Raw genomic sequence first — 12,270 nt, 5'->3', positions numbered from 1 at the left:
CACACAGCAGGAGAGGCGACATCCATCACCGTTTAAGTGCACACTCGGAGAGACACGGCCATTTATTACTGTTAAACTAGCTTCACACACACACACACACACACACACACACCCAGCGCTCGGTGCTCTGTGGATTTCTCCGGGCTTCAGCCAATCGAACTGTAAACAGCAGAAGAATCAGCAAAACTGAAATTAATTCTGAGATTAAAGATCAATCGGAGAAAAAAAAAAACGAATTCAATAAGTGGCGATCAGAGAAGCTGCTGACGCTGCATCTCCACTGAACAAGGCGTCTGCTCTGTGTTTTGTCAGCGACTCTTCCAGCTTCTCCTCTGCTCAACCATGACTGTTTTGTGTGACGTGGACATTTTTTCATGCTAATGTTTGTTATCGTCAGGTTATTACCTGGTTATTTCCTTCTTTGAATGAGTCAACAGAGACTTGGGACAGTAGTGAATCAGATTCTAGTCTAAACATCTCAGAGGTTCGGACTCTTCTCATGTTTGGTTTATATATAATAATAAGAATTTATTTGTGCAGCACTTTTCTTACTAGATAATGTCAAAGTGCTTCACTTGTATCAGATTCACTACATCTCGTAACGTTCCTTTCTGAAAGTGCAGGTCACAACTTGTCCACCAGAGCGTTGTGGAGTTGTTGGATTGTGTATTTGATGAGTTTGATGAGGGAAACCAAGAAATCCCATGAGCCTCCGTAGTGTAGCTCTGAGCAGCTCACAGCTCTGCTCCGCCGTTCTAAAAACAGCTTGCACCGACAATTAAAGGTAACAAACAGACAAAAGGACAAACAGGAAGAAAGTTCCTCTAAAGGTGGAACTGTTCCTTTAAACCTACAAACCTCCAGAGTTTCAGTGCTGAGGAACATTAACTTCATATTTAATGCTTTGCTTCACTTAAACACACAACTTTATTGGTACCTGGCCGTGTGGACAGACTCCAGCTTCGCCGTAAATAAACTCGTCTCTTCACAGACTCTCTGTCTCCGCTCGCTCTGAGCCGCTGGAAAGGACGATAAAATAAAGAACCAGCACATTGTCTGTCTGTCCTAACGCTGTGTGTGGTTGTGATCATGACGATGCCAGGCCGTTGCCGCGGCGACAGTCTGAAGCGAGGCGAGCGTCCTCTCTTTTGCTGCTCTGTTCTGCTGCTGTCACCGTGACTATTAATGGGTCGGTAGTAGCTGGAAAGCTCCGACCGAGCCTCTAACTCATCAGCATGCTCTCAGAGAAGGAGGATGGCAGCGCACTCGTCTCTCGCTGTGGGTCGTTCAACATGACAGAGGACAGATGGCGAGAGGGAGAGAGAGATACAGCGAAAGAGAGAAAGAAAGAAAGAGGGGGGTGGATTGAGTTATAGGCCCGGTGTCAGACTAGATTTTGGTCACAGTGCTCAGAAAGCTCCGGGCTGAAAACATCATTATGAGGAACGAGAGGCTCCTGTGAGCGGCTGCAGCTTCCTCCATCGCTCACTCAGCAGCTCGGCCTCTTCTCACTCTGTTTAAGTTCTGGACGACCGGAGTCGACCGTGAACGTGTTGTTGTTATTGAATTGTTGTTAAAGGGATAGTTCAACATTTTGGCAAATTGGCCCATCGCCATAATCCCTATAGTCATAGCAGCAGTAGGTTTGTTACCTTTATTTGTCAGTGTAAGTTATTTTTAGAGCAGCAGAGCGGAGCGGCGAGCTGCTCAGAGCTACGCTACGGAGGCTCATGGGATTTCTTGGTTTCTCTCATCAAACTCATCAAATACACAATCCAACAACTCCACAACGCTTTGGTGGACAAGTTGTGACCTGCACATTCACCACGCTATGAGATCATAACGGAAAGTTACGAAATGGAGCGGTTTTCGAGGGAAATAGAGAGTCCGCTTGCTGAAAAACTTTTGCATGAATTTCCCTCTAAAACAACTCTGTCTGGTAACGTTGTGTTATTATCTCATAGCGTGGTGAATGTGCAGGTCACAACTTGTCCACCAGAGCGTTGTGGAGTTGTTGGATTGTGTATTTGATGAGTTTGATGAGGGAAACCAAGAAATCCGATGAGCCCCCGTAGTGTAGCTCTGAGCAGCTCACGGCTCTGCTCCGCCGTTCTAAAAATAGCTTGCACCGACAAATAAAGATAACGAACCTACTGCTACGACTATAGCGATTATGGCATTGGGCCAATTTGCCAAAATGTTGAACTATCCCTTTAAATCTTTATGTATTTTTCAGGGAGGTATTTTGTAAATGCCCAGAAAGGGTTTTTAACCTCTCCTGAACTTACTATTCTTGTTCCATTTCTGTTTTTGTAATTATCCTTGATAACTAAAACTAAATATGATTAAGTAAGTAGTCAGACTGCAGGAGCTGATTCAAATCACACAAAAATTAAATTACAAACCACACTGAACACATTAAACAGCTCCAGAGAAACACAAACTAAATGTTTTATTTACAAATCGTTCACAACTTTTAAAATTATGCAAATGAGGCCGATGATGGATTAGGAAACTAACGGTGTCTGAAGCAAATGTCAAAATTCTCCGACTCAGTGGTTCAACTCACAAACACATTTCAAGTGTCTGAAAAGATTTGAGCTGTTTTTGAATACTTTAGATTTTACTTTCATACTACACCACATGCCCATGCTTGGTTTCTTTTTTTCAGCAAAACTTCATCAATATGATCTGATAATTATGACTTGTGCTGACTGGAAATGGGAGAAGAGGTTTTAACGTGTGAAATGTGTTGAGTGGAAATGTGGGGATTGTTGAAGACGTGTCAGACGGCTACATTCATCAGCTGATTCGAGCACTTTTTCCTGTTTTGTAAAATGACAAAAAAATGTTGAATAAATGGAAGGAAAGTCAATGCCTGCTCCTTCCATCCCATCCCCTGGATGAATATTTATTGTATCATCAAGTTAAAACAATCATTTCTCTGGTTTTACGTGGTTTGTCAAAGTCAAATAAAAACTGGGAGAGAGTTTCAAATCCACACTTTCGAGTGAAGTTCGACGGCACGGTCCAGAGGACTAACATCCACAGACTGAACCGTTACATTGAAATGGCTCAGGGATCTAATTTATAGGGGTGGGAGAAAAAATCGATTCACATGACTATTGCAATATCTTTTCTGACGATTTTTAAATCGATTTTTTTATTTTATTTTATTTTTTAGACATATTATTTTGAAAAAAAATTTTTTTTGAATTTTTAAAAAAATATTGTGCAATGTGCATTTGTTAGCCTTTTTTACATACAGAGAGTACAGGTTTTGAAAAGGGTTCAAGTTCACTTTATAATGGAGTATGTTCATTTATAGGCTCCTACAGTATTTGTGTGCAGATAAATGTTAAAAATGCTAAAGACTAAAAATCGAGAGAATCGGCAATATGGTAGAATCGCAATTTAAATCGAATCGCCATCCAAAAAATCGTAGAAGAATCGAATCGGGAGAAAAGCATATCGTCCCAGCCCTACTAATTTAGTTTTTATTTGTCTTTCTGGGAAACTCTCATGGCCTGTAAATAAAGACGGATGTCGCCTTGGTTACGTCACCCACAGATTTTGAAGCTCAGAGCGAGCTGCTCTGCTGCTGCCATCTTGGTAGTGTCTGGCGGCTTCGCCCCCAAATTCAAGTCTAAATCAAAAACAATCAAAGACGTTGGGTGTTTGGAGAAAGAAAAATCTACCCCGACATTATTTTAGCTGCTTTTAGAGCCTCAAGTGGTCGTTGGAGGAACTGCAAATTTGCACACTTCCATGTCGACTTCACTTTTTCAGGCCCTGATGTTGCTGCTTATAATTTATATACACTTACATAAACACAGAATTTGAGGAAATTTGGCAAGAAATTAGATTCAAATTCCAACAAATCTACATGTATAGTTTTTCCAGCTGGCAGTTCCTGGATCTGTGCATTTCTGCAGCACAAAGAGTCGCTAACGGATAAGAAACAACACAGTCAGACTGAAAAACCTCAGCTTGAAGTGTTTGGGATGATTTCAGGAGAAGTGGTGTTTACTTTGAAAGCTGTTTGAGGCTCATGGTATCTGTTGGTGAAGAGCTGAAGGAGATCATGTAAAAGAGAACATGCCAACTTCACTCAGAGGAAAAAAAAAAACCTGCTGCCGTGAGGAGACAGCGTTAATCCCTGAGCCACTGAGCTGCACTTATCATCATCACGGCCGTGTGTGGATGCTGCAGGAATCCAGCGCTGGCAAAGCTCCATCCCGAGGCCCCGCGTGTGTGAATGTTAATGTTGTGTATGAAAATCCATAGGTCTTAACTGCATTCACACACACAGCCCCATAAACCAGTGTATGTTGAGCCGAGTGTGTGCTGCAACTACATGCCCGGCGGCACAACATCGTCTTGTTGACTCTGCTAAATAGATGATGACAATTCTGAAATGTATCCGTCCATTAGAATAAACTCAGTCCATGTAAACAAACATATCACAGGGAGGCAGACTGCGCATCGACAAACACACACACACACACACACACACACACACACACTCCTCTGCGGAAACAATGCGACACAAACAGAGACACACACACACACACACACACGCCAGATATTTTACAGCCTGAGTGACAGAGAGAAAGTCTACGACTCTATTATGTCCTGATCAACTGTGTGTGTGTGTGTGTGTGTGGTGTGTGTATAAAGCATGAGATCATCATTTAAAGGTCCAGTGTGTAATATCTGTCAAGGTTTATTGGCAAAATCTGAATATACTACCCATAAGTGTATAAATCTGTTTGGTTTTTGTAGCCTTATAATTATTGTTTTATATCCACATATAGCAAGGAGTGTCGCCATCTTGCGCCACCATGTTTGTACGGCAGCCCAAATGGAAAATCCAGCCAATCAGAGAGCACGTTTTAAGAGTTTCGCGTTCATAAATAAACCCAATGAGGGAGGAAATTCAAATGAAATCTAATTTGTGAGGATTACAGAGAAGATTTGCAACTGATAACCACCGATGACATTGTGTCCTCACAGTGAAAAACTACTGTAAAGGTTCAGTGCATAAAAATTGGCAAGGTTTATTGGCAAAATCTGAATATACTACCCATGAATATAGTTGTATATGTGTATAATCACTATAAAATAAAATCTGTTTGGTTTCTGCAGCCTTATAATTCTTCTTTTATATCTACATATAACAAGGGTCTTGCTTTAGAGAGTGTCGCCATCTTGCGTCGCCATGTTTGTAGGGGAGCCCCAACGGAAAATCCAGCCAACCAGAGAGCAGCAGATTTATGGTAAAATGGTTCAGATCTTCACCTCATTGCTCCATGCTCCTGAAATAATCCCAGTCATCAGAGTCATGGTAAACAAGTTGTTTTGTCCTCTGAGGCCACCATCACTTTGCCGACGGGAGGGGTGAATCTGAACGCTGGATGTCATTTTTTCTCCACATTTTACACACTGTCCCTTTAAACGAAGCGTCTAGAAACATACAGCAGCCAAATGTTCAAGGGAAACTTACCTGGCCAGGTTGAAGGCATCATCGATAAGCCCCGCCCTGTTTCCAACAGAGATGATCTGAGAGATAGCGAGAGAGAGTCAAAATGAAAACAGAAACTTTATTAAATGAATAAAGAAACAACACAGTGCAGTGCGGTGTAGTGCAGTGCAGTGCAGTACGGTGCGGTGATACCTGGGGGTTGTTGTGAAGCTGCTGAATCAACAGTTTCCAGTTCTGGAGGTCGTAGTTCACGCGGAAGTAGCCCGTCTGGTTTATGTTGCCCAGCAACCAGGTGTTGTCACCCATCTGACCAATCCTGTGGGTCTCTGATGAAAGAAAACAGAGCGATGATAAGTCTGTCGGCCAATCAGAAACACCAACAGTTGGTTTAATAACCACGGTGTCGGTTTGGTCCTCCCATACGCAGACGACACCGCGCTGTCCCGGAGAGTTTCACCACTTTCTTCATGTTTTCTCTTTAAAAACTAGAAACTGAAGTTAATCTATGGAGGGGCATTTGTGTCTTTATTATTCAATAAAAAAACAAGTTGATTTAAACAAAAACAAACTTCACTTCAATAAAAAAAAGTGTTTGAATGCAAAAACATATTCAAGACCCAAAAAATTGTGTGTGAATCCTTTTTTTCTTTGAATAATAAAAACACAAATATCCTTCCCATAATATGGCCCAAATACAAGTGCTCGAATGCAATTTTTTGAATCTAAAATATATATTTTTTGCATTCAAACCCTTTTTTCTTTGATTGAAATGTTTTGGTTTTTTTGGATTGAAGTTAAGTTTCTTTTGATTGAAAATATCTTTTTTGTTTAAATCAACTTTTTTTTCTCAATTGAATAATAAAGATACAAATGCACCTCCATAAAACAAACAAACAAAAAATATTTCTACCCATAATATACCCATATATATTTCTAACCCATAATAATAAAAATATTTGTATTCACATCAACTGTTTGTTAATGTTATTGGAAATATTAGATATGGAAATTATGTTAATGTCAAGTTTGACTTGTGATATGTCAGGTTTACAAATTAAAATCCTATAAAAGTTAATGTGCTATATATATATATAAGTTGCTGCTGGTCAGTCAAACAAACACTGAAGCCTCAGGCGAGCAACAGCAGCAGCAGCAGCAGCAGCAGGTGAAGGTCGTCATTTCCCATCAAACATCCGTCCTGTGTGAGCTGAATGTGCAGCAGGAGATCACTGTGGAATAAACTGTTTTTTTTAGTTTTCCTAGAAATTCGAGTTTCTGCTCTTTGTGTGTGTGTGGATCTGTAGAGCTGAAACCGGTCGACTGTGCAACTCATAAAAAATACACTTCTGCTCAAAGATGAATGAGTAAAGCAGGTGGAGAACATCTGCAACACCTTCAGCTCCACAAATACACACGGAAGCAGCAGAGAATGTAAAAGAAAAAAAAAACAATTAAACTGCGAGATCTTTCTCTCAGGATCCAAAGAACAAAGTCTGAGTGTTGTTAAAAAAAAACTGGGTTGGAGCTTTAGTGGAGCAGCCAGGAGAGAACAGAAGGAAAATAGCTACTGACCCAAGTCTGGCCCACTTCCACAACTTCTACAAATCAAACTGTGTTGAAGAGTTGAACTTGGAGACTCAGAAGAAGTGGAAGTTCTACCACGACCAAAACAACAAAAGCAAGATACAATATGAGCTCTTCTCCACAATAACTCAAAAAACGTCCAGCTTTATCCCTCAGAACAGAGAGAAAATGAGTTTCAGTGTCTGCAAACAAAAGCAGAATTGGCTTTTTGCTCCAGAACCTGAGTTTATTTCCCTGAAAGCAGAAGCTGAATGAGTTTCACTCGGTGTATAAAACAAGAACAGGAAAGGTTTATTCTGTGAAAACAGAAGCAGCGAGGACGTTTACTCATCCTCAGAAAACCTGCTTTATTTTCCAATAACAGAACAAGATTGTGTTTTACTTTACAAAAAAAAAAGAAAAAAGAAAAATCCAATTCATTCCTCAAAAACAGAGGAAATAAAACGAAAAACGGGGCTTAAACCAGGCAGAAGGAGCTTTATTTTGAAGGAGAGACATTATCAGTTTTCATGAACCAGAACAGGAAGGAGGTTTATTTTTATTCACGGTGATGAGCTTCTCCTCAGAGGAACACACCTGAGAGCTGCAATTTTTTACTCCATTAACTACCAATCACACGTCTCCACATTATCAGATGATTAATTTCTGATCAAGAGGAAATTTGTTTTTTTCTCTCTTTGGTAACAGAAATAATCTCAGAGGCAGGAACTCGTTATCTCCAGGGCCCAGTTCTCCAGTAAACTGATCAGATTTTGGAGAATAAATCGGATCAATGGGTTGAAAATGGGTCGTTTCAAAATTAAAATAACAGATTCTGAGACCGGATTAGATCATGTGATCCAATCTTGGTTTTAATCTGGATCAAACCCACAGTTTGGTTTGTTCAAAACTTTTTTAGAAGGATCAGGAAAACTACAGTATTATTGTGATCCCAGAAGTTTGATGGATTCAGGAACAAAATGCAATTTAAATCCAATTCAAACTGGTTCAAATAAACAACATTTATCATGTAGTATATGTAAACACTTTTGTAGATATATTTTGCACCTGATTTTCGAACCATTACAGTGATGAAGTTAATAAAATTAACTTTTGGTCATTCAACAAATTAAAGGGACAACGAGGAGTTTTGTAAAAGCGAAGCGTTTTCACACTACATATATGAGCCTCCACGAAATTCTTTGACCGGTGCAAGACAGACTCATGTTTTCATTCATCAAGAATTAAAGTCAGAGGTTGGAAGACGATCACATACCGTCGTAGTTCCGATCATAAACGGTGATTCGGTGGCGTTATTCTCATGACTCGAAAGTAAAGTAAAGAAACGCTGGTCGGGTCGCCCAGCATTTCCACCACCACTAATAATAAAAAAATAACGATAGAGACAAAACGATATATTTATCGAAAATGGGCCCATTAACAAGTGTGGATAGTGGAGATTCACCCACATTAACGTGAGACTTTTTTTATAAGCAAATAGAAACTCCTCGTTGTCCCTTTAAGAACTCTAAATGTTTTTTTCCCCCAATTACTGGACATTCAAATGCAATTTGAATTTGAAACCACTTAAAATATAATAAAATCGAATCAAATAAAAATATTCACAATGTATTATTATTGATCTTTTGTTGGTCATATAAGGTCTGGTTGTTTAAAAGACATTTTGAGTGAGCCCATGCTGCTGTTGTGTTCTTTAAGGACCTCGTAGATTCAGTGTGAAGTTTGTATAAAATCCACTTTGACCAACTGGAGGAAAAGTAAAAATGGATTTACGTGATCCTGGATGGAAAAACAAGGGATTTCAAAATCCGGATCATTTTGATCCAGATTAAACCTTCTGAACTGATCCAGGAGCAGCAGCAGCAGCAGCAGCAGCAGCGGCGGCGTCGTACCTGTCTTGTTGTTGATCCAGATGAGACTCTCCAAACAAACAGTGGATGCGTTTCCCACGGCGACCGTCAATGGGACCTGCCACTGTAAACTACAGAGAGAGAGAGAGAGTGATGTCAGTAATGGTCAGTGAAATTGGATTGGGGTTTTATTGCCTGGGTTATCAGATGGAGAGACATTAGAGCGGGAGAGTGATGGTCGGCGATCATCACTCCACATCAGTCAGCTGGAAACGGGACGAGCGACACCCGCGGCGCTGCAGAGAGAGAGAGGGTGTAATAGCTGCAGCAGTCAGTGAACATCAGTCAGGAGAAGTGGCTCAGGGTTATTGTCTCTCTCCGAGAGCCAGCGAGGTTAAATGTGCTGTCCGGCCCAAAAACTCGCTGAAGTGATTTTCACATTTTGAGACTCGGAGAGCTCGCAGACACGGGAAAAAAGAAAAACAGGAAAAAAAGAAAAAACTCCTGGAGTGAATCCTTCACCCCGCCGAGATCATAAAGCCTCTTAGACGCCAATTAGATTATCTTTAAACGGCGTCGGCGCCGAGCTTGAACACGGCTGTTTTTGAGACGCTGTGACATTTGGGCGGTAAATGGTCTTTAAATGGCAGAGAGACGGAGAGAAGGAGAGGGAGAAGAACAAGAGGAAGAAAGACAAAAACAACTCAACAAAGAAACAGGAGCTGAAGTAATTAACTGTTTGATAATGACGACACATTTAAAGATGAATAATTGTCCTCTTCTCTTCTAATTCTACTTTATTTTAAATAGCTGATCCAGAGGAAACTCAACAGGTTAATGACTGTAAAGATGTTTGTATTAAAGCTCCATACAGTATAAAGGTAGATGTTTGTGTTAAAGCTCCATACAGTATAAAGGTAGATGTTTGTGTTAAAGCTCCATACAGTATAAAGGTAGATGTCCATGTGTAGTGTGATTATAAAACAGCTCTAGGTTCTATATTAAAGCAGAAGTAAGTGATATATTTGTGTTAATATAAGTCTTAAATAGTTATATCTTCCGTCAGCAATCACTTACATAGAGTGTTTGGTCTGAAACACGGGTCTGTCAGTCCCTCTGCTCTGCTCTGAGCCGAAGAGAAAACATTTATCGTATCCTACAGTTTTTATCCAATGAGGAGAGAGAACGGCATGCAGGGCTGTGTGTGCAGCCAAGGGATGCGCCTGAATGTGGTGACGTAGGGACGAGGACTGTTATGGTGCGTTCAAGGAAACTCGTATTTTTCCGACCGTGAAGTCGTACCAGTTCAATTTGGTACGAGTTCACCGGTCGGAAGTTACGAGTGGCCGTTATAGTGACTTTCACCGGTAAAACAGGTCGGAAAAACACGAGTGGGTTGCCTGAAACGCTACAAAGTCGTAAGTTGTGACTTGAAGCTGTAATTTACGATTTCAAAAGCCTGCCTGGAACGCAGCATTAGCGAAAACGACCGGACCACTTACTTCTGCTTTAATACTGTGAAAGTATCAAAGCCTCAGTCCACAGAGAAATGCACACAGCCTGTATTCAGAAACTGAGCCTTAAAACCAGCCGTCTGGACTTCCTGTCACTTTGTGAGGTCACAACAAAGCCCCGCCCCCTCACCACCTGGACCCACCATCCAACACCTTGCAGGGTTTGGTTTCTCTGAGTGTTTAATAGTGAAATTTGCTCTCTTCTCCTTAATTGGATCACTAAGAAGCCAATCAGAAGAGAACTGATCTTATTGATCCACATTAAAAACAAATAAGTAGAAGAAACATGGAGCTTTAACTTCGTTTGTTTGTTTTTTAAAGTCCAATGAATTGTTTGCAAAAGATAAATGACTTCAATGATTTTTAAAATTGTTTCAGATCTTCATTAATTTACATATAAATCATAACAAAAAACAATATAACACAAGCTTGTCACATGTTTTATTGGGGAAAAAATGTTAATTGGTAACGAGTGTCTAATTGAAGTGGAGCTGAAGTATAAAGTCACATGAAAAGAAAATACTTAAAGTACCAGTTCCTTCACTTCTCATTACAGTAACTGAGTAAATATCCTCTGTTCTGTTGCTCCTCATGTATCTGGATCCTCTTAATTATTTTTCCCTTGAGGCTTTGCTACAGAACGCGGTTAAACGAGGCTTTGAGAAATCAATTTATTATGCAAACAACAGCAAGAAAAGCCCAGTGTGTTGGAAAGGCCCATTGTGTCTGACGGCAGACATGTTACAGCAATAACAGCCTCCCCTGTGTGTGTGTGTGTGTGTGTGTGTGTGAGTGTGTGTGTGTGTGAGACCTCCTGAACTGAGCTGTGTGTGAGATGGTTGTGTGGATAATTGCTTTGTGGGAACTGTATTTTCTTTTCTATGTTTTCCTCTTAGAACGAATCGGTATGAACTGTGAGGCCACACATCTGCAGCATGAGACGCCACTACTATACAGTACATACACAGTATCTATATATCTATATCTATATCTATCTATATATCTATATCTATATATATATATATATATAGAATAGATGTGAACATGAAAGTTATTATAGATTATTATATTGGATAGATATTATAAGATATTCCTCCGCACTAGGCTCTGTGTTAGTTAGTTCCAGATTAACAACTTTCTTCTGACTAGTTGATAGACTGAAAAATAATAACATACACTTTAAAGGTACATTGTGTAGGAATTCCTCCCATCTAGCGTTCCGGTTGTATATCTCAAGCAACTCAGTCGTATTTTTCATGCTGCATTCACGTGAAATTGGGCAGACGGCAGACTTACGACAGCTGCTGCACGTAACGACATAAACAAGCCTCTATGTAAACAAGTGGGCAAAACAATACACGTGACAATATGTTAAACCAACATAAATATCTGGTTTGTTACCGACGGCCGTCCGCCCAACTGCAGGTGAATGCAGCATCAGTGTAACGCAACGCAACTCAACTCAACTCAAGTAACGACGCATTTTATTGTCAGCAGCGGTAACAGCAGGGAAACAGTAACTTCTTTGATTACTAAAAGCTGTTATTCCCGTCACTGCAGCCGACAGATACCAAAATAAAATCTCTGGCTCAACACAAAGACGTCACGTCGTCACGGTTACATGTGGTAGAGGTGACTCACACACACACACACAGTTTACAGCTGTACTGTACTGAGCACTAATGACACTAATAAACCAGCCTTTAAAACCAGACTTTCTCTTTAGCGCCAATAAAAACCTTCAGAGGCTCCGATTTTAATTCAACTCATTTTGATGAAATTGATTCATATTCTAATTAAAGTGGATTTAATTACAGACACCAAACAATCAATCACT

At 40.3% G+C, this 12,270-nt stretch overlaps 1 protein-coding gene across 1 annotated transcript in view; it reads right to left on the bottom strand.

The window, feature by feature from the left end:
* Window positions 1-12,270, bottom strand: part of LOC146962330 (thyrotropin-releasing hormone-degrading ectoenzyme-like) — a 194,654-nt gene that overhangs the window by 21,646 nt on the left and 160,738 nt on the right. The window contains exons 11-13 of the mRNA XM_085768900.1: window positions 8,962-9,050; window positions 5,678-5,811; window positions 5,507-5,562 (exon numbers count right to left, since the gene is read on the bottom strand). Of these exons, the coding sequence (XP_085625026.1) occupies window positions 5,507-5,562; window positions 5,678-5,811; window positions 8,962-9,050 (279 nt within the window). The remainder of the gene's footprint in view (window positions 1-5,506; window positions 5,563-5,677; window positions 5,812-8,961; window positions 9,051-12,270) is intronic.

Source organism: Trachurus japonicus, chromosome 23, assembly GCF_045865225.1.
Source record: "Trachurus japonicus isolate A0001 chromosome 23, Traja_1.0".
Classification (NCBI taxonomy): Eukaryota; Metazoa; Chordata; class Actinopteri; order Carangiformes; family Carangidae; genus Trachurus; species Trachurus japonicus.
The sequence above is the reverse complement of the archived record's forward strand: the minus strand, read 5'-3'. Positions and strand labels throughout refer to the sequence as shown.